The 23,475-nt window shown below is 41.6% G+C and overlaps 2 protein-coding genes across 13 annotated transcripts; one reads left to right on the top strand and one right to left on the bottom strand.

Annotated features, from left to right (window-relative positions):
- Window positions 1–583: 583 nt before the first annotated feature.
- On the top strand, window positions 584–1,198 carry LOC147474522 (uncharacterized). Its single transcript, XM_086585106.1, has one exon. It carries the CDS (start codon window positions 584–586, stop codon window positions 1,196–1,198), a length of 615 nt encoding a protein of 204 aa, XP_086441232.1.
- Window positions 1,199–16,744: 15,546 nt separating this feature from the next.
- LOC147474521 (uncharacterized) lies at window positions 16,745–22,251 on the bottom strand. 12 transcript variants are annotated; one of them, XM_086584139.1, is made up of 5 exons: window positions 21,495–22,251; window positions 21,223–21,284; window positions 18,600–18,722; window positions 18,456–18,517; window positions 16,745–18,107 (listed from the first exon to the last, which is right to left on the bottom strand). In XM_086584139.1, the coding sequence occupies exons 1-5, from the start codon at window positions 21,505–21,507 to the stop codon at window positions 18,029–18,031; spliced, it is 339 nt and encodes a 112-aa protein (XP_086440265.1). In that variant the 5' UTR covers window positions 21,508–22,251; the 3' UTR covers window positions 16,745–18,028. The 12 variants fall into 12 exon arrangements, 4 of the variants coding, with proteins under 4 accessions (XP_086440265.1, XP_086440266.1, XP_086440268.1 ...); XM_086584140.1 differs by having other exon boundaries at window positions 18,456–18,493; XM_086584142.1 differs by having other exon boundaries at window positions 18,650–18,722.
- Between the last annotated feature and the right edge of the window lie 1,224 nt (window positions 22,252–23,475).

The raw sequence follows: 23,475 nt of genomic DNA, 5'->3' as shown, positions 1-23,475 counted from the left end.
GTGTAGGAACTTTCTATGGGTTGGACCTGATGGCGGAAACTCTCACGCTCTAATAAGCTGGGAAGATGTGTGTTACCCATATGAGGAAGGAGGACTCGGGGTTAGATGCTTGGCTACTTCTAATCGGGCAGCAAACCTAAGGCACATATGGCACATTACAAGCAAGAAAGACACATTATGGGTGCACTGGGTACAAAAAAATCTGATAAAGGGGAGGAACTTCTGGAGTTTGAATATACCAAGTGATTACTCGTGGAGTTGGAGAAACATCTTGAAGGACAGAGTTGAAGCAAGGGCTATAGCTATGCATTTGATTGGGAATGGAGAAAACACAAGCTTGTGGTATGATCCATGGCACCCAAATGGGATCTTGGCAGGAAAATTCGATACGACATTTCTATATGATTCAGTTTGTAACAAGCGCGCCAAGGTATCAAGTTTCATAGAAGACGGCTAATGGCAGATCCCACAAAAGTTCGGGAATCACGACCCAGAACTGGTACAAGGAATTGAAGAAGAGGTAGAGATACACACAAGAGAGGATGAAGTAGTCTGGATGGTGACAAATAGCGAAGAGTACCAAATGAAGGATACATATGATAGTATACGGCAAGTAAGGCAGAGAAGCATGGGGCATAACATTATATGGTTCAGAAATAGAATTCCGAGATTCTCCTTCATTGCATGGCTCGCACTAAGAAAAGGTATGAAGATGCTGCATAAAATGAAGGAATGGAAGGTAGTGGCATCGGACAGCTGCGTGCTTTGTAACCGAGGTATTGAAACAAAAGAGCACCTGTTTTTTACATGTGCGTATGGTAGAGAGATATGGGAAAGCCTACTTGTGCGAGCTGGGTACAACAGAGGAATTGAACCCACATGGCAGCAAGAGTTGGAATGGGTTCAGCAGAAGAGTGAAGGGAAAAGAGGTTTCCAAGACGTCTTGAGGCTGCTATTCACGGGCTTTATATACTGGACATGGAAAGAGAGGAACTACCGATGCTTTGACCATAAATTCGCTGCAACAACAACGGTAATCAACCTGATTCTAAAGGATGTGCAAGCCAAAATACATGCTATGGATGTCAGAATGGAGGAGGGGCCTAAAAAAGACAGATTTGAACAGTTGGCGCTTCTTGTTCCTTACACAAATGTATGGTCTTTTGTTAATGAGAAATGCTATGGGGACAGCTACTAGCTGCTAGTTAAGTGGCAGACCAATGGAAAATTGCCACGTTACTTTTGTGAAAAAATTAGATAAAAAGGACGAAAGAGTTAATTAAGTAAAGTATGACCGACGAAAACTAATTTTGTCAAACTCGAACAAAACTCAAAAACCCATAACTAACCCAATTAAGAAAAAAAAAAAGGAAGAAGTCAAACAGAGAACAGATAACTCCTTTTTGTTTTTCACTTTATTTTCAAACGAAGAACTATACACCTATTATCTCTACTATTCCATATCTAAAGCTTGTTAATTATAATTTGTCAAAATTCAATGTGAAGGCGGAAAAGGATGAATAAGTTTAAATTGGGATATTTAGAGAAGAAATAAAAGTAAGATGTGATGCCGGTAGGGTGATGGAGCAAGCTTTATTGGATTAAGAAATAAGAAAATAGTGGGAAGAAGAACCACCAAGCAGCGCCAGCGGCAATTGTTGAAAAATCTCGCGCCTTTGTTTTACTTTACTTTCTCTTTTTCATTAATACACATTTTTGCCCTTTTAATCATCTTTTAAAAAACCTGTATCCAATTTATAGTTGCGACGTGGTAATTTGTGACGTGGTAATTTGCGATTGGTCTGTAACTTAGCTAGCAGCCAGTAACATTTCTCTTTGTTAATCAAGGAAGATGTAATCCTATACTGGGATCCTAAAAAAATGATTACACAGATGTAATTATCTAGATTAAATAAAAAAAATGTAATACCTTTAACTTCTTCTTAAACTCACTTATATGATTTGACTACCTTGAGAAAGCCATATATCTTGGTATGGGGGGTCCTCCTCCAAAAAAATGCATAACAACTTCCTGCCAAACTTAAGTAGCAATTAATGTCAATTCACCGCACTCTGTTATGTGAGCAGAATAGAAATATATAATTACAATAAATGCACAACAGTCTAAGGGTGCACGTGTACTGTTTGCATGTTTGAATAGCCTGATTTCGAGAATCTTTTCCTTTGTCTAAATTTCTTTCGTTTGTTTTAGAAAATATTCTACGATGAAACGAGCAAAATGGCGTTTTCAATCACTAAATTGGGCCCAAAACCTGTTCTCATTAATAGAAGTTTAGAGGTTGTGTATCTGTGTATGAGTCCAAATTGATGCTACTTCATACTCCATTCCAATTTGTTCAAGACTTTTGCGTAGCTTATTAATATTAAAAAATTCTCTTGTATTGAAATTGTATTATTCACTTTGTCCTACAAACACAATCAAAATAACCAAGTAAATCTTTAAATCAAGTGATTGACGTTGTTCCTTTCTTTCGCAAGATGCACATTTGTGAATAAACAATGGTTCATTTGCTTGGTAAATATACTTAAGGAAAACAAAAATGTGCATTGTATTAAAATAGCAAAATTATGAAAATAAGCAATGATTCATTTGCTTGGTAAATATATTTAAGGAAAACAAAAATGTGCATTGTATTAAAATAGCAAAATTATGAAAAACACTTACGGTTACGAAGTGACCACCCTATTTATTTACAAAAGTTATGAGTGAAAACAAAATACAATGAAACGGGCAAAATGGCGTTTTCAGTCACTAAATTGGGCATGTAAATGTTTATTTTTAATCCTAGGAGATTAACATGACATTACACCAAGTATTATTTATGACTTAACTCTAATCTAAATGAAAAAAGAGGAGTGTTTGGGTGAATGGAAATGGTTGCTCTTCACGAGTAAGAAAATGCCTACGTATCCAACACCTTAGGATGAGACTTGAATCAAGCCAATGTAGTTATGGGGTTGGCTTTTATAGGCGTTGTGAACAAGTAGTCGATAGGACACATGTGGTGATGGTATGAATATGTGTGCTATCAAGATGAGCGACACGTCCTTACAAGCTGCACGTCATTACACCATAACAACACTTTTGTGACGACTACAAGACGTCAGAATTTTAGCGTCTGTGTTGGCTCCAAAATTATTTGTAGCGCCATTTTACCGTCAGGAATTTAGAAATTTTGTGACGCCAATGTGCTGTCACAATTGACATATTAAGTGACGCCTCTACGCTGTCACTAAATTTTCATTACTGACGCGGTTTATTTCCGTCACTATTGAACTTTCGAACGCCCCCAAAAACTGGCTGGCGCTATAACTTGGTGCCAAAACAAATTGACGCCTTAGTACCACCAGTAATTATAAATTTGTCATTTATTTGAAATGATTACTGATGCCTGTCAGGCGTCACAAAATATCATTTATTTTTTTAAAAAATATATTTGTTTTTGGTTGCCATCATAATATTTATATTTTTTTCTCCAAAATCGATTACCTGTATAAATACAACCACAGACACCCCAAACACAGAATATAATTAAGGCTTAATAAGCAATTATACACAAGGAAAATCTTAGCAATAACCATCACCAAAATTTGACTAAGTATATATCACTAAATGAATAACAAGTAAAATATATAGATAGATATATCATAATCTGCCAACATATCATTTCAATGTAATCCCTATACAACAACTCAAGATCACATCCTAAAAATATATCCAAAGAAATAAAAATAATTAAAGCTACATTATTATATATAACAAGAAATAAGCCAAAATGTTCAATTTCCAATTTTAATCATAGTCTAGGACAGTTGGGTTTTGAAACCATTGATAAAGACATTTTTTAGCTTATAACTACTAGAAAAACTATATTTCACGTTTTAATTATTAATAAAGACAGACTTGATTTTTTTTTACTCTTTCCAATTTTACCCTTCTATGTTTGGTATGCACTGATGTCTGTGCATACTTCACATACCAAGAGGTGGTATGCACTAACACTTGTGCATACCATTTTCTTTGTGATACTTAGTATGCACTTACGTTTGTGCATACCTTGCATACAAAGAGGTGGTATGCACTGACACTTGTGTATACTATTTTATTTATGATGCTTGGTATACACTGACGTCTGTGCATACCTCGCATACCAAGAGGTGGTATGTACTGACACTTGTGCATACCATTTTCTTTGTGATGTTTGGCATGCACATACGTCTGTGCATACCTCGCATACCAAGAGGTGGTATGCACTGACACTTGTACATACCATTTTCTTTGTGATACTTGGTATGCACTGACGTATGTGCATATCTAAGGTGACATACCTAAGGTGGTATGCACCGACACCTGTACATACCAGGGTACTACTGTCTTTTTTGGACAAAAGTCAACTATTGTCCTCGAGAGTATTTTTGAAATGAAAATGGGTTTTTTGGTTCGTTATTTGGGAATTTTGTCCTTTTCAGTTTTGTCCCCTATATATATAATCAATTAATCATCCCCTTAATAAATTTGCTCTCAAAACTACATTGGTAATTAGTATTGTCTAGGTGGAAGGAGAAGTTTTTATTTTCCCTATCACAATAAACAACAACCAAAAACAACTTTAGAAGTGTTAAACTCGAGCGGCCAAAAAAACTCAAAGGTGTTAAGTAATCTAATTAAAGTACTCACCATTCACAACACAGTCTCCCAACTATTGTAGTCCTAGAGGTTTTGACATCAGGAATAAGCTCTGCAAGGTCAGACTCGACCGTATTCCAAAATCACAAAGCCAGTAATTTCTTAATTAATACACCAACAAAAACTATATAACTTACATAAGCTTATAGTCCGACCGACATACATACATACCTATAGAAATTCTATTATCCTCTGTAAGTACCTTCCGTTCTACGCTCATGTCACTACAGCACACGTGTCTACACCAGGTCGTATCTCCACAAGCTCGTACCACTTGACCAGCACGTCATAATGACCCAAACTCAGGTCATCCCAAATCTCAGTTACAGCCATATATGAAAGCAAATCATCTAGCGCAATCTTGGAGCTCAGTCAACGCACTATTCAAGGAGACATTTACTTTGTAACATCAGAAGTAATGATGAATCATTAAGATAGCAAACAATGTGGATCTACACTTGATAACGGCTTAGAACAAATAAAAAAAGTCAAGCTCAAACATCTATAAGTAGATAGAGATGAACTACGTAAGACTTGATTCAAGTTTATTCTAAGAAACTTGATACGTTGGCAACTCTTGTCCCAAATAAGAGTGCAGCCATTCCCTATCAAACAGAACATTAGGTTGTTGATCCCAAAATACCAAACCTCTACATCCTCTAATAGCAAGTAAGCAATAAGCATGCACAACCATGTTTACCTTAATTTATTGCTTCTCCACCTCAAACAGCTGCATAACTCTCAAACTTCTCTACCTCTTCCTCTATCTTAGTCAAGATTGCCTCCTTCTCGTCATTTCTAGCATTGAAAAACTCCCTGACCAACGCATCCAAACTTGCCACAATACCAGCCTAAGTCAACCACAATATCAAGGAAAAAAAATTAAGGAAAAGAAAGAGTTAGTGGTGATCGCAATTAATTTGCTACTGTGAGCTAGGTATCGGAAGCATGCTGGAACTTAAAAACTAACAACATATGTTGGAGATCAAACATATACCAATATTTATGGTAAATACCAATATTTCTCCAGAACTTAATTATTACCCCAGAATCACAATAGAACAGCTACCTGTAAAAGCTCCAACTCAGCAATAGTATCTGTATCAGCCTAATTTATGACTACTAAGGCGGCAAGTGTTATGGACCGAGGCAACATAATAGAAGAATGAGAACAAGCACAGGAGATAATCTGTGAAACATATAACGACCGCGGAATCCTAAAAGGCATGAGGGTCAGCGGAAGGTCTAAGCACTAAAAGAGCTGCTGGATAGGGAAAGAAAGAGTTGGGGCACCATAGTCAAGACATGATGACTTGGGAGATAGGTGGATGATTTGTGAACGTGGCACACGAAAGGAGATCATGGTGATAGGAGAGCGGTTAGAAGAGATGAGAGCGGTTAGAGAAGTAGAGGCAGTTATGAGGTATATAAAGAAGAGGAAAGAGAGAGAAAAAATGGGAGGAGAAAGGAAAAAGAGAGATACGAGTTTAGAGGTTGTAATTCTAGACAACACATTTGGCGTCGTCTGTGGGGAGAACGAACGAGGAAGGTTTACGTTCAAGCGATTGTTAAGAAAAGGGAATAGGATGGCAACCGTAGCGAAGAAAACAAGAGGGAGACCCAAAAAAGTGAGGACTGAGGGAGTGGGAGACGAGACTATGAGCGTGGAGATGGAAGAAACAGAAGAGGTGGAAGATGAAGTTCAAGAGGTAGCGGGGGAAGCCACCAGGCTGTTGCAGGAGGAGATAGGGAGGTTGAGAAACGAGAATGACAGTCTAAGAAAAGAAAGAGGATCCACATAGGGAGAGGAAGATATAAGAGAGCCAGAGAATAGAAAAGTGGAAGGCAGGCATGAGGAAGCGCGTCATCGGCCAAGAGGTGATCCGGGGGAAGGCATTACACTGGAGATGGTCCAAGCGATGATTGAAAGGAACCGAGAAAGGGAGAGTCAAGGGGTGGTGAAGAAGGTGGTGGCTGGGCTCAATAAAAATCCATTGGCCGATGCAGTTTGGAACGCCGAGGTGCCCAAGAGGTTCATGCAACCAAGATTCGAGAGGTACGACGGGAAGGGTGATCCGGCGGACCACCTGCACCATTTCAGGCAGCAGATGCCGCTGTGGCAAGAAAGCAGATATGATGGACTCCGATGTATAATGTTTCCCGCCAGCTTGAAGGGTGGAGCGTCGGACTGGTACTATCGGTTGGCACCGCGGAGTGTGACTAAGTTTGAGGAATTGGAGCAGGCATTCGTAGACCACTTCATTCACCAGAAAAGGAAGGTAGTGGATATTGCGGATCTGTTTAATGTCAAACAGAAGTCTAGTGAGACACTCAGGGAATTCCTGTGTAGATTCAAGGAGGAGACTCTGAGGGTGGAAAGTCTGGACGAGCACACTGCAGTCATTGCTTTCCAACATGGATTGAAGTCGGGAACCAAAGTCCACGAATCTGTATCCAAAATCGAGGTCACCACTCTGCATGCGTTGTATCGGAAGGTTGAGAAGTACATCCGTTATGAGGATATGTTACAGAGGAATGCCAAGGAGCTGAGGAAGGCAGATAAGTCAATACATAATGTAGAACAGGAGGACCGGAAAGACAAAGGTAAAGCTGAGACAAGAGAGGGGGATCTTATAGGGAGGAGTCACGCAAATCAGAGAGAGGTAGAGACCAAGTTAGGAGGGAGGTCCGCGAAAGAAAACCATATCGCGACGTAGAATCCACACCGCTGAATAAACCATTGGATGAAATCCTGCCACTGATTAAAGGGATGCAGTATTACGAAGGTCCGCGAAACATACCCAGGGAATTAGAAGATAAGCCGTTCTGCGCTTATCACCAGATCAGAAATCACACTACCAATGAGTGTTTCGCGTTGCGATGGTTGATCGAGAGAATGACAGAGAAAGGGTTGTTAAGGGAGTTTATTAAGGAGATGCGTCCAGTTGAAAGAGCACCGGCCGTGGCCAGGATATTAGGTACAATCAATGTCATATTCAGTGGGGAGACAATGGGAAGGAATGCTCACCGGGATAAAGTAAGAAGGACTGCCAATTTACAGCAGATAAATGAGGTTTCATGCATTTCGCGACCGGTACCCGGGTCCGCCATGGGGGATGGAAGGATAGAGTTCACCCCGAAGGATCTGGAAGCAGTAACCGCGCCTCATGAAGATGCTTTGGTAATTACGGTAGCGGTGGGTAATTATATGGTGAAGAGGGTTTTGATAGACTGCGGGAGTTCGGTGGACTTGTTGCTTAAGGGTGCGATGGAGGAAATGTGCATTGAACAGAGGCAGATACAGCCCCCAAAGACTAATTTGTTTGGGTTCAATGGTAGCATGACAAAACCTATTGGGGAGTTACAGTTACCCGTAATTGCGGGACCGGTGACGGTGTTCACTCGTTTCATGATAGTGGACGCCGCCTCACAATACAATGCGATCTTGGGAAGAAGATGGATCCACGAAATGAAAGTAGTTCCATCCACATACTATCAGGTGGTCTACTTTCCGACCAATGGCGAAACCTATGAGATAAGAGTGGACCAAGTCGCCGCCCAAAACATTCACCAGGTGGTGGTTAGAGATTTGGTCCGCGCACCAGAGGAGGGAGTGCAAGGGGAGGGCAAGTCCCCGACGTAGCAACTACAGTCCGCGGCATCTAAAGAAGACTGGTCGGAGGGGGGAAAGACGCTAGATGAGACTGAGACCGTGAATCTGGGGGAGGGGGAAGAAGAGAAATTGGTGTCTGTTGGGACTGAATTGCCAGAGGGTTGGAAGGCGGAGTTAGTTGCTTTGTTAACAAAGAACAACGATGTTTTTGCATGGTCGATTGTCGATTTGATGGGGCTAGATCCAGAGTTTGCCTGTCATAGGTTGCACATGCGAGAAGGGGACAAACCTGTCAGGCAAAAAATGAGAGGAGCAAGACCGCAGTATGCATAAGGGATAAGAGAGGAGGTGCAGAGGTTGAAAGCCGCAGTAATAATCCGCGAGTGTCAGTTTACCGAATGGCTTTCAAACATCGTCGCCGTACCCAAGAAAAATAGGAAGGTGAGGATGTGCATCGATTTCACCGATGTCAACCGGCAGTGCCCGAAGGATTGTTATCCTATGCCGCGGATAGATGAACTGGTAGATCGAACGGCCGAGTTTAAGTTTTTTTCCTTCATGGACGCCTCGATGGGGTATAATCAGGTGGTAATGTACGGACCGGATCAGGAGAAGACTGTGTTCATAGTAGAGGGAGGAGTGTACTGTTATACTCGAATGCCTTTCGGACTGAAGAACGCAGGGGCAACTTTTCAAAGGATAGGGGAGAAGATGTTTGAAAGCAAAATTAGGAGGAGTATGGAAATATACATAGATGATATGGTAGAGAAGAGCATGACTAAAGAGGAGCATCTGGAGGGATTGAGGGAGACCTTCGCTATTCTGCGGAAGTACAAGTTGAGATTGAACCCTGAAAAGTGCACGTTTGGGGTGACATCTGGAAAGTTTTTGAGATATATCGTCATGTACCGTGGCATCGAAGCTAACCCGGACCAGATTAGGGCGTTGGTAGAAATGCAGTCACCACAAAATGTGAAGGAGGTTCAGCGGTTAGTGGGAAGAATCGCGGCACTCCACCGGTTTATTTCCAAGTCATCGGACAAGTGTAGATCGTTGTACCTACTTTTGAGAAAAACAACGGACTTTCAGTGGACCGATGCGTGCGAACTAATTTTCCAAGAGTTGAAGGTGTATTTAGGAAAGGCTCCGATTCTGTCGCGACCAGGGCAAGGGAAAAAGTTGTATTTATATTTGGGGGTGTCTGAATATGCAATTAGTTCTATGTTGATAAGGGTGGTGGACAAGGTAGAGAGGCCAGTGTACTTCCAAAGTAAAACAATGTTAGATGCAGAAACCAGATACAGCAAGATCGAGAAGTTTGCACTGGCATTGGTGTTTTCAGCATTGAAATTGAAGCCTTACTTTGAGGCTCACTCTGTGGTCGTGGTCACCAACTTGCCTCTCAAACAAGCGTTGAAGGCAGACAAATCAGGAAGAATGCTGAAATGGGCCTTGGTGTTGAGCGCGTATGATATTGAGTATCAAATCCGGACAGCAGAAAAAGCACAAGATATGGCAGAGTTTTTGGCTGAGTTCCCCGCCGAAGACCCAACTTGGGGGGAAGAGATGATCATGGAACGGGAGGGGGAGGTCAGCCGGGATTTGTTTGACCCTTGGGACATGAGGAATGGATGGAGGGTATTCGCAGATGGGTCCGCGACTGACACGAGGAACGGAATTGGAGTGGTATTAGTTACCCCAGAGAATAATCGCCTTGAATTCTCGATGAAGTTGGGTTTTGCGGCTTCTAACAATGAGTCAGAGTATGAAGCGGTGATAGTGGGGCTAGAATTAGCCGCGGACCTTGGGGTGAGAGAGCTGACAGTGTATTCCAATTCTAACTTGGCGATTTGTCAGATGAATGGAGAATTCACTACTCGATGCCCCAGGATGGCGAAATACTTGGATGTATTACAGAAAAAAGCTAGTAAGTTTGGTAACATCCGATTCGCTCATCTAGGACGCGGCGAAAACAGACATGCGGATGCATTGACGTATGTGGCCGCGGTACTTCCGGGGTCCGAGGGCAAATCAATCGAGGTTAGGGTGTTGAACAAGCCAAGTACTTCCGAGAATGCAGAGGTGAGGGTGACCACGGAGGAAGAGCCAGGATGGATAGAGCCCATAAGAAATTTCTTATTGGGGATAGAGATCGAGGATAAACGAGAAAGAAGGAGAATAGAACAGGTATCCCAAAGATATATTTTAATGGATGGAGACTTGTACAGACGGAACGTCAGCGGACCTCTGTTGAGATGTTTAGGGTCGCGGCAGGCGCAAGAGATCTTGGGAGAGGTTCATGAGGGGGACTGTGGGAGCCATTTAGCAAGAAGAACGACTGCACATCGGGTGTTGTCGCAGGGGTATTTCTGGCCACACATGAAGAGAGAGGCAACCGAGTATGCCAAGAGATGCGAGAAATGCCAAAGATTTGCGCCACTAATACATGCCCCAGCTGAGCCCTTGCATAAGGTGTGTAGTCATTGGCCGTTCGCAATGTGGGCACTAGATATTGTAGGACCGCTACCAATGGCTAGTGGCAAACGAAGGTATATGCTAGCAGCGACTGATTATTTTACCAAGTGGGTAGAAGGCGTGGCGCTCCAACAGATCAAGGAGGAGCAAGTGAAGAAGTTCCTGTGGGAAAATATCATATGCCGGTTCGGGTTGCCACACACCATAATTGCCGATAATGGGACTCAGTTTACAGGTGGGAAGGTACGAGATTTCCTCCAGGCTTTCAAAGTAAAACAGGGATTCGTGGCTCCTTATAACCCAGAAGGGAATGGGCAGGCAGAATCCTCCAACAAGACAATTATGGATAATCTGAAGAAGAAACTGGAGGATAAAAAGGGGGCGTGGGCGGACGAGTTAAATCATGTGTTATGGGCATATCGAACCACGCCACGAACCTCCACTCGTGAGTCACCATGCATTTGCCATGGCATATGGGGTAGAGGCAGTGATTCCATTAGAGATGGTGGTGGCCACAACCTGAACCAGAGCGGTGGAAGAGGGGGTCAATGAGATTATATTGGCCACGGATTTGAATCTCACGGAGGAGAGGAGAGACACAGCCCGCATACGACTGGAGGAATATCATAGGAGATTACAAAGGCAGTACGACAGGAGGGTGAAGCCGAGACAGTTTCAGGTGGGGATCACGTTCTAAGGCGAATGACATCGGCAACTAGAAAGGAGGTAGATGGAAAGTTAGGGCCTAACTAGGAGGGGCCCTATACCGTGGTAGAAAAGGGGAGTACAGGAACTTATCGGCTGCAGACACCACTGTGAGAAAACATCGCGAGGCCTTGGAACATCAGAATGTTGAAAAGCTTCTATGAGTGATAATATATACAATGTTGGAATCAATGACAGAAGCCGCGACTTCTTGTGACGTAGTGACAGTTTATAATGATGTTTGTGTTATGTAAGTTATCAATGAATAGAGTACTACTTTGTCCACCAGGAATGGCTTTGTTAATTGCAAGTGTGCAGGGAAATTGATCGAGACACAGGAAATCCAAATCAAACTTGGGGGCAAAATGAGATGCCCCTAGATAGCTCCAAGGATGGACATCCTAGCTGGGGTGAGCCCTTCGCGGACAATGAGGTCCAAAGCTAACTTGGGGGCAAACTGAGTTGCCCTTAATCAAGAGCACATCAGAGATAGTGGGGGTGAGCCTTTCACGAACAACGAGGTCCAAATCTAACTTGGGGGCAAACTGAGTTGCCCTCAATCGAGAGAACATCAGAGATAGCGAAGGGTCAAAGAGGTCCGAATCCAACTCGGGGCCAAACTGAGCGGCCCTAAGTAGAAACCAAAGAGGGGGGGGGGGGCAAACTGAGTGACCCACAAGCATCCTCTTGATCAAGAGGTTAAGATGGGGCAATTGTAGTGGAAGGGTGAAAATGGTTATGCAGTATAATAAAACCCCTGGCCATGGTTTTAATAAACTACCGCGAACTGGTGGATTAAAATTCAAAAGCACAAGTGATAGCCCACTGGGAACACCCAGAAATACGGGACATATAGTATACAAACAAAGTATTTAAGAGCAACCTATGGCCTAACAAAATACACAGAAAACATCCTGCAATTTACTGCTCATCAGCCGCGTCCTGTGAGCTAGGATCTTCAGCTACTTCCTTTTGAGGAGAGCCCTCAAATATAACCACTGCCGCGTCTTCGGCCTCTGAGACGGCATGGGGATCATCTTCAGGTGGCGGCGATGAGACAGCTGAAGGACCAACAACGGGAATAATGGCGGAGGAGGGCAATGGAAGAAGTCTCCCAGTAGTGGCAAGATCTTCAAGCTGACGCTGTAATTCTCTGTCTATCTTCTTTTCAGCCAGTACGCGAAAACGGTCAGATGCAACCTTCAGCGATTGTTCAAGCTTGGCTTGGGCCGCTTCCTCGTGGGCTACTCTCTCGCCCTCCATCTTGGCCCGTAGCTCAGACATTTGTTGGTGGAAAGTTTCTTCCGCGGCCTGGTGTAGTTTATGGGATTTGAGAGCCGCAAGACGTGTGTCATCGCGGTCTTTCTCGAGACGCGCTTTCCAGCCTTCAGGCCCATTAATCTCTTGCTTTACCACCTCTAGGGTGTCCAGGGTGTTGGTCAGACCGCGAATGACGTAGCCTACATCCAAGCTTAGCTGAACACAAATGAGTTGTTTAGCAGGTTATCTACATAAAACACCAAGTGAAAAAGGGACAGAGGCATACCTTCTCCCAGCTGGTGTAGATGGCAGCGCGGTGGGCAGCAAACGTCCCAGAGTCGCTGTAGGCTTGGTCGCGGGGAAGATGGGGATTGAAGAATAGGGTGGCAGCCACCGCAGCGTTGTCCAGAGCAGAGTCTCGAGTGGTGACCACACGATCCCTAGCCCGAAAGTCAGGACTCCAGACTTTAGGTCCAACGGGGACGGGTTCCTTGCCTGGGCGACGTGTAGATGACACGGGTTGCGGTAATATTGGGGCTGGGGCTGAAGGGGCTGCGGAAGTTCCCATTGTTTTGCACCTCTTAGCGGGAGGGCTCTTTGCCACAACATCATTGTTTCCCTCTTCCTCATCGCTGTCCCAAAGTTTCAACTTGGTGGCATCCATATCTGGGGGGTGTGAAGGGGAACCTGCAGCTTCAAAATCGTCCTCCCAATCGGCGAGGGAAGAGTAAGGGGTAGGGGCACTGGGGGTGGTGCTTGGAGAAATCTCAGCTGTGGTGGGAGGTGGTTTAGAGGCCGAAACCCTTTTAGCAGGAGCTTGGGAGTGAGAAATCTTCTTGGTATAACCCCTCCTCTTGGGTTTGGGGGGGGGAAGCTTTGGGCAACCTTTCCTTGGGAGGAGGCAGACGGTAGAAGGGGCCTTGGTACTTGCCAAAATCTTTGAGAGACGGATCCAGAGGGAGAGGGGTGCCTTTCTCCGGGTCGATGCCTAGAACATCGCACTGATCACTCCCAAGGTCGCGAAGTTGCTGGAAGATGGCAGAGGTGACACTGGAGTATAGCTGAGAGTGCGAGTCTGGTCTCCAACCTGTGCCCAAGAAAGTAACATGGGGTTAGTGATGAAAATGTGTAGAAAAAACATATGTGGTCTGACTACACTTACCGCTCGAGAGAAAATGTAAATGCCTCAGAGAAACTTCGGTAGGTATGTCAGCAGACAGGAAGCTCCTAGACACATACAACGGATAGTGGTGCCATACTTTGTCAGAAGAAGTGATGTTGAGAACAAAGGTCTTCTTTCGTGGACAGCTACAGAATGATTGGTAGCCTATACTCCCGAATTTAGTACTCTTTTTTATGTAGTAATGGGCAATCATGTCGCGGAGTTAGATTTTGGGAGAGTTGGTTTTGTTATAGAAGTTAGCGGCATACATAACACGCCAGAAATTGCCAATACCCTGACATGGCGGAATGTTGAAATGGTTGCAAACTTCTACATCTAATAAGGACAAAGGAAAACGCAGACCGGCCACTATCTGGCCTACCGTGGCTACAAGAGTTCCCGGTCGGGGTTTGACCAAGTGAGGGAAGTGAGTAACCCTGGACACGTGCTCTAAAACCACATCGTCAGGGATATTGTAAGCCGCCTTAACTGCGGCAAGGTTAGGTCGGCGGTAATGAGAAGGGGGCGGAGGGAGTTTGAACGATCTGCCAGAGGTGGAGGGAACAACGATATGACTCTCCGACTCAGTGGCTGCGGACTCAGATCCCTCAGGAAGGGGGCTGTTGGACTTAGAGGAGGGAGACCTAGATCTAGGGGATCTGGCGGCGGACGAATTTGCTGACTCAGAAGCCGACATGGTACAAACAATACTAATCACAAAGGTTAAAAGATGAAAGATCTAAAATGCACAAGTGGGGGAACCCACAAGTCACCAGTGAATAACCAAGCTACAGTGTATAACAAAGACTCGAAAAAGCTAAGGAAGAGGAAACAAACCTTATTTACGAGGCAGCAGCAGGCGAATGAAGTAGCAAGAGTCGAGCCTGGTGCAAATGCAGTGGAGAATCACCGTGAGGGAGGAGAGAAGTGAGGAAACTTAACGGTTGCGCAAAGAAGAACAAGGGAAGAAGGGAGTTGAAAGGATGGCTGTGTGAATGAGGAAATAAAATGGAGAGGGAGAGAAAGGGAAGGGTTTGTACGGGTTTCCAAGCGCCAAGGGTAGTTAAGTAATTCTCAGAGTTCGGAAACCGAAGAATATGAAGGAGGGGCCAGCTGATGATTGACTCGTGGAGGGGCAGGAAACGAGGCATCAAAGCGCGCAGCCATCATTGTCGTTGGAAGCGTGCAAGACATGCGAGGAGTGTGGAACATGAAAACTGAGCCAGAAGGACACGAGGCCATAAGTAATGGGCCCAATGCTAGCTAACATGGCTTTCAGCTTTTGATGGGTGCCAAGACGTAATACCCAGGCACGGCGGCTTCAGTTGGCAGAGGGTATCTCGGACCCCGGACTAAGGGTCCGCGGACCGAGAGGGGGCATTTGTATCAGCCTAATTTATGACTACTAAGGCGGCAAGTGTTATGGACCGAGGCAACATAATAGAAGAAGGAGAATAAGCACAGGAGATAATCTACGAAACATATAACGACCGCGGAATCCTAAAAGGCATGAGGGTCAGCAAAAGGTCTAAGCACTAAGAGAGCTGCTGGATAGGGAAAGAAAGAGTTGGAGCACCATAGTCAAGACATGATGACTTGGGAGATAGGTGGATGATTTGTGAACGTGGGACACGAAAGGAGATCATGGTGATAGGAGAGCGGTTAGAAGAGATGAGAGCGGTTAGAGAAGTAGAGGCAGTTATGAGGTATATAAAGAAGAGGAAAGAGAGAGAAAAAAGGGGAGGAGAAAGGAAAAAGAGAGATAAGAGTTTAGAGGTTGTAATTCTAGACAACACAATATCTAGTGAAGATGCAAGAGCTGATGATACTTTGTCTGAAGATGCAAGAGCTGATGATACTTTGTCTGCATCCTTATCCTATATAAAGTCAAGAAGGCTCTGCAGTCCACCTTGGAAAACCAAGAATAGATCAAGAGTTTTTTGTTCGTTCTGCCAATTAGACTACTTGAGATGTTATATTGGTGATGCTTGCAAGTATATATATACCAAATAGAGAGGTTTTGTTTGTCTACACACTAAGACACTAAAAAACTCATCCTCGAAAGGTTATCTAAATTCCCTTTTATCCCTTCCTTTCCTTCTCTTTTTCTTCGTAAGAAGTGCTTTCCTTTTTCAGCAGGGCTAGAGAATTTTGTAATGCAGTTCGGCAGGAAGTATGGAAACAATACATGTATCTACTATATAAGTCCCTTCTGAGGTAGCTATCTCATAAATTTTCTCCAAAACTTATCATTTCTTTTTGGTGTCTGCCAGACACAAGAAACAGACCATGGCAGTATGCCATGTATTCTTTGTTTTTTTGCTAAGTATGCCATGTATTCCATATGAGCTGAAAGTAAAAAAATGGTTCCTATTATTTCTTCAAGTATAAATGGTGTAGTGGTATGGAAGGATCATCACTGGCATTGCAAGTATTTGTGTCTGATTTTTCTGTTCCCATTTGAAATGTGGAGCAAAACATCTCTCAAATAAACATGTAAAAAGAGGAAACAAATAATGGGTAGAGAAAGTATCACTGAGCAGAATATCATGACATGGCAATACACAGTTATCTGATTAATAAATAAGTGTTTTACAAAGAATGGAAGTGTTTATCATGTATAAGGAATATTGATTTCCACTTGAACTTGAGCTTATTAGCTAAGGCTAGGTTAGCAGCTAGAAATCATATATCGATCACTGCTGACTGATTAGGCACTCCTAGATGGTCTGGTCACATATACAACTACAAAATCCAGAAAGCCCTAGATGCCTAAAGCAGTATAAAGTTTGTTTTTCAGCAGTTCGGATGAAAAAAAAAATGATGAATGGGACTACTAAAATAAATAATCCAAGATAGCAGAACCGATGAATGAAATATTTAAGTTACACTATTTAAGAATTTCTACTTAGATAGACCTAAACGTGGGAATTCAAGAGATCTCAAAAAGTCAGGTCTAGTACAGCTTAGGATTGCATCTTCAGCCAACTGTGCCAGTTGTGCGCCCTTGTTAGCAGCAGCATGGGCAGCAAAGTTTACTTCTTATCCATCTGTGTCTCCACTGCCAAGGTGCTTTGTTCCCTTTGAAGGCAAGTACAGCCGCACCAGAGTCCGATTCAATCCATATTCTCCTCCACCTTACTGCAGTTTCAGCAGCAAGAACAATTGCAATGCACTCTGCCTCATAGTTCGGTACAACCCCAAGCCCTATGATTAAGACTGCCACTACCACGTTTTTGCTATTCCAGACCACTACCTCCATTCCCAGGATTTCTCATGGAGGATCCAAGTGGCTTTCACTCTTGCAGCAAATCAATCGCTAGCTAATGGTCTCAATTATAATTGAATTGGTTAAATAGTTATTCCTGTATATATGCTATGCATGCGTTCACAGTCCATACTACGATGCTATAGATGTATTGGACGAAAGTTTAAATGCTAAATACAATGCTCCTGCTGAAAATGAATTCAAATATTCAACATTGAAGCGCCACTTCAGCCTCTGCGGAAAACTCATTATCTTCCTTTCTCAGATTTTTGCCAACTTCATGAAGAGTAAGTACATAGGGAAGAGGAAGCACTGGGACCACAAGAATGTCACTCCACTTAGGTTTCTTTGACAAGTTGCCACTTTCACTCAAAGGCGGCGTCTTTAAGTAAAAGGAAGGCAAGTTTGGAGCATTGGGATCATCCAATTGGCCAACTTTTGAGGAAACTATAAATGCCAAGATTGCCAACTGCATAAAATCCATATTTAAACCAGACCACATCCTGCTTGATGTAATCTCATGGGCACTCATAGGGCCGTTGATGCCACTAAGAAAATTTTCCATTGAAGGCGACAAACCACTGCAGTCAACACCTGCAGCTCTCAAAAGATTGTCTACACATTTACAAATGTCTGGACTGTAAACAACTTTTTTAGTAGTTTTACAACAGGGGTTTTGCAACTTTGAAATCAGGAGTTTAGAAAGATCAACATTATTATATCCCAAAAGATAATCAAGTTTCAAGTAATCAAATCTCCTCGGAAACTTATACTCCTGAACAGGGAACAAATTCAGATGAGAGTCTTCGGCCTGTGAAGATATTTTCCTTGATTCGTTCAACTTGCACTTGTAAGGAGTGATGTGTCCCAAGAGGCCACATATTTCTGCTTTTCAAGCTCTCCGTTGGACAGCAGCCTGATCAATGTGAGGCCACTTAAACAATCAGAAACTAAACAGAATCCCAAAAGTCTATTTTTTTCCATTCAGGAAGCCTTTCACTAGAAATAACCTGTCCTAAAACGCAGCCGCCACATTTGCATTGAGAATTGTTTGCTGAATCAGCTGGTTTACTTTTTTCTATCAATTATTAAGAATTGTTTTCCCCTACTTGTGGGCATCAAAAACTAAGTCGGGAGTTTCTAATAAAAAGGAGCAGTTCTAGTGCAATTTGTACCCTTACATATAATCTAAGGAAAAACTAATCAAGAGAAGACTTCTACCATTCTTTTTCATATAAAATACTAGAAAGTTGCACGTTCTCACCTTCTGACCAGCACTGCACCTTCCACGCATTTCCAGCTCTGCATCACCAGTCCGCATGAGCACTTACAAAGTAGAGGGAGAAACAACACCAAAGTTCATTACAAGGAAACCATATTAAGTCTAAAAGCAGTTTTTACTGCATACTCTGTAGCTATAGGAACAAGTCCTAGCACTCTCAGAATCAGAATGAATACTTGTATAATCTATATCTTGTCCCCTGTATGTTTGCTGCCACAGTTCCCTTATAATCTTGTTTATTTCCTCCATCTTCATTGAGTGAAAACCAGAGAAGAGTATAAAGAATATTTAGATAAACAGATAAAAGCAATATTGTGTTAGCACAAATGCGTTGTGAGAGAAGGAAAAAAAAACACAATCAAATGCTACCAGTGAGGCTTATACAGCATTACAACAAGACACTATAGAAGGTACTAAACTTGACTGCGCCAAAAAGTTCAACTAAATTATATTAGAAGTATATCAAAGTATATATTAGAAGGTACTATACTAGCATTTACAATACTAGTGAGGAATGCTGACTAGGACCTGGGAATGGCACTAGATGACATCAATTCATGTTGATATAAACTGCAAGATTTGCTATAGGAACTTCTTTGGATCTGGATCTGATGAAACATTAGACACAGACCAAGCATCTGAACCCAGACTAAACTCTGAAATCTGAATGGATGCATAATTCATTTTGGTAGCTCCATTTCAGTTCATTGAATCTGAACGAAGTCTCACTTTTTCCTATTGTGATCAGTTTCAAAGGTGGAAACTCCCTCAATCTTTAATATTCTACCTTCAAGCAACTCTATCTCATGAAAATAGCTTGATAAAATCACCCCCTAATCACTTGCAGCACAAAACAATGTGTTACTGCTAAAAGAGTAAAAGAACATTTACAAGAGAAAAGATTCAGTAATACAGATATTGAGATAAAAATCAATAGAGAAACGTACTAAGTAGATTCAACTCACACCGGTAATGTACTTCAGTTTCCACAGGTTGTGATAATACAATGCAATACAGAACATTTCTAATCGAACTCTAAGGTACATGATTCAAAGAAACTTTTCAACTCAACTAGAAGACTCGAGTGACATCTCATATTGGTAGTTTCTACTTTCTACACCAAAAAGAACAAAGACATAAAATGGATTTGAGTCCAAACAAACTGTTCTCAGTCCTAATCACACATGTCTAGTCATTTGGGTCCATGTGATGATCTGAAAGATGAGATTACTACGCAAATAACTGATGGTCACATATGACCAAGAATGATTTTGGAACCTAATTCCAATGCCTATGTCGATTTTATGGTTCGACAACCTTGTTCCTCGCAAAGACACGAACTCTCACAAGAATTCAATTGAGAAAACCTCTCTCTAACACTCAAACTTTATTATTCATCAACCCTAACTATAACCAATAGCCTACAACTCAATTTATAGTTTTGTACAACTTCAAAAATAGAAACCTATTCTAAAACCAACTCTAATCAAAATAGAAACATTAAATTCCTAATTAAAATAACCACAAAAATAGAAATAGCCTAAAACACCTAGAAACACTAATTAGACTCAATTCCTAAAAATACTAATAATAATAGTAACTAATTTGGGGATGATCAACCCTAGGATGCATCAATAACATACGAGAATTCGGTCTAAACAACATCAGGAAACAAACTAATTAAGCTTATACTCCTGAACAGGGAACAAAGTCAGATGAGAGTCTTCGGCCTGTGAAGATATTTTCCTTCATTCATTCAACTTGCACTTGTAAGGAGTGATGTGTCCCAAGAGGCCACATATTTCTGCTTTTCAAGCTTTCCATTGGACAGTAGCCTGATCAATGTGAAGCTACTTAAACCATCAGAAACTAAACAGAATCCCAAAAGTCTCTTTTTTTTCCATTCAGGAAGCCTTTCACTAGAAATAACCTGTCCTAAAACGCAGCCGCCACATTTGCATTGTTTGCCAGAGATGGAAATCTCTGAAGGAAGCTCCCATGCGTAGAGGGACTTGCAGAAGTTGGAAACATATGAAGCTTGCAGATAAAGGGTCCATAGCAGAAGAGATTGAACTTAATTCAAGACAGATCCCAGAAGAATGCCGAAACCAGAATCAGTAGCCCACTTATAATTGTCGTCCACAGATGTAGACCTTAACTCTGACAATCTGAACACCTTGATGTACTCTGGGTCATCGATATCGTGAGCCCATTGCAGCAAGGGCATCAGTGGGCTTCTTATATCAAGGATTAATCATTTTGACCTTTTTAAAGGACAACTATTTCATTAACCAAAGGTCCGCATTGAAAAATGTAACTAATACATAGTCCTATTGCCAAATATGTCTGCAAGTGTCCTATCGAAAAATATATATATATAGATAATTGTTTCTTCAACATTACCGTATCTCTTTTCAGACGACGGTTCTGTCTTCCCATCCTTTGTTCCACTCTCAAAGTCCCTAAAACTTATGAAGAATTGTAAAGTATAGACCGATATGCTGACATATTACATCAAGCCCTCACTGCGGCCAATGCTACTGAATCAGCTGCTTTACTTTTTTCTATCAATTATTAAGAATTGTTTTCCCCTACTTGTGGCATCAAAAACTAAGTCGGGAGTTTCTAATAAAAAGGAGCAGTTCTAGTGAGATTTGTACCCTTACATATAATCTAAGGAAAAACTAATCAAGAGAAGACTTCTACCATTCTTTTTCATATAAAATACTAGAAAGTTGCACGTTCTCACCTTCTGACCAGCACTGCACTTTCCACACATTTCCAGCTCTGCATCACCAGTCCGCATGAGCACTTACAAAGTAGAGGGAGAAACAGCACCAAAGTTCATTACAAGGAAACCATGTTAAGTCTAAAAGCGGTTTTACTGCATACTCTGTAGCTAAGTTAAATTAGAACATGTTATACATCCGAGGAATAGACTTATGGTTATATCTCAAAGTGTTTCTAAACTATTGACAAAGTTACGAAGCCATTCAATTATATATATTGACAAAGTTATACCTTCAAGTAACATTCAAACAGTATTGAGTAACTGTTTGGCTCTAAAGATGGTCAACAAAGAAATCTCTCTACTCACTCTCCTATATCCAAGGTTTATCTCCCGGTTGAAAATATATATTCTTAGACACCACCTTAAAATATGATCTATAAGTTTTCACCTATCAACTTATCAAACGAATCAAAAAATGGAAACACATGTAGAAATTAGTACCCACGACATGTAAAAACACATTGCATTGGGCATCTTTAGTTATCATCCACTCAACCAAATACCTTTATGACATCAAAGGATGCATCAAACATAACACTAACATATTCTGTATCTAAGAAATATTGTCGGTGAGACTTGGCAGGTTGATATTTGCATTATGCCAATACGATTTGTAATCTTCTTCACTTGTTATATTTCTAAAGTGATATTTAAGCAACCAACATTTGATTTACGTGCGGCCTTATAATTTTTAACCGAGTCTCATAAGTGCAAGGTTACAGATTGAGCATACATACATAAATAATGTGTTTATATAAAGTGTGTGTGAACCCCTAGGCTCTAGAACGGTTTTAACAAAGCTAAGAACAATTAATCGAAAAGCTGAAAGGGGCGAATGGAACGAAGTGACCGGGCCGCAATTCCAACCGTAGGGAGGAATAGAGTAAGGCCCGACCTAAAAGGTCAGCAAGGGAGGGAGTTATGCCCACTTCGGAAATAACTACCAACCGATCTGTTGCTGAAATTTAGCCAACATTCACAAAAAATATGTTAAGAGTATCTTTAGGAGTGATATCAATTTAGCACCAAATTTTCAACAATTTGGTGTTTTTTCAACTTCAGGAGAGCTATATGTTGATGAAAACACAAAAAAAAATACCAGACCAAACACCAAATCGGCCAATATTTGGTTCCAGGTTTGATGTTGTATCAAATCACTCACGCGGTTTTTCCAACACTGCGTGGGCTTGGGCTTCTAATTGGGCTTATATGACGCGGTTTTGTGAAAACCGCGCCAGAAATTGGGAAAGAAAAAAAATTTATGTGTGATACATGATGCGATTTTCTCAACAACGCGTGGGCTTGGGCCTGTCAGTTGGGCTTTAGTGGCGCGGTTTTAGAAAAACCGCGTGGACTATATGATGCGGTTTATCCAAAACCGCGTAGTTTGATGTCGAAAAATTTGATATTGCTCTTAAAGTTGCTTGATATTTTTTTTGGTTTGGTGTTTTTTTGGTTCAAAATTTTGGTGTTTTTTTTATAGCTCTCCTAAAGATGTTCTTATTTTCAATAATATGAATTTTCACCATGGGTTTCTAGGGTAGGTATTGGCAACGGGCTATGGATATTGTTCCAGAAATGAAACCAGACTTTCTATATATTATGAAACAAACTAATTAAGCTTATAACCATTGTAAGAGAATGATCACTTTCCAGCAAAAAAAAAGGTGACTAATAAGAGATTTGTTACTTTCATTTTCTTCTTCTGCAATCACATTATTGTATCTCAATCAGATGAGTAGTGGTTCCCCTGAATAGCCTGCATCGCAGTGATCACCAATCCCCTTGCGAAAATAAATGTCACCTTATCATAACCAATCCAAATGAAAAAAATAAAATTAAGCAAGGCTTTAAATCGATTATACCAATGCATAAAACATCAATGTAAAACCGTTTTGAACAGTTACGTAGAGTCTAGAGAAATGGGACTATATATAGTTTCTAGATTTAATATTCGGAATATATATTGGATTTGGAAACCTATACCGTCTCGTTTTATAAATTTGAATTTGATTGATCACCCTATTATTATAAAAACTCAACCACAGTCCACAGTTGAATAGTTAGTTAGCAAGTTTTATTGCTATGAAGATACGTTGTAATGAAATTCCCTTGGATATATTACCAAACATACTAAACAGACTCCCTCTCAAGTCGCTTTGTAGATTCAAGTGCGTTTCGAAATCTGTGCGTTCCTTGATTATCAATAAT

The sequence above is a fragment of the Coptis chinensis genome, chromosome 9, assembly GCF_015680905.1.
Source record: "Coptis chinensis isolate HL-2020 chromosome 9, ASM1568090v1, whole genome shotgun sequence".
In the NCBI taxonomy this organism is placed as follows: domain Eukaryota; kingdom Viridiplantae; phylum Streptophyta; class Magnoliopsida; order Ranunculales; family Ranunculaceae; genus Coptis; species Coptis chinensis.
This window is presented reverse-complemented; position numbering and strand designations above follow the sequence as displayed.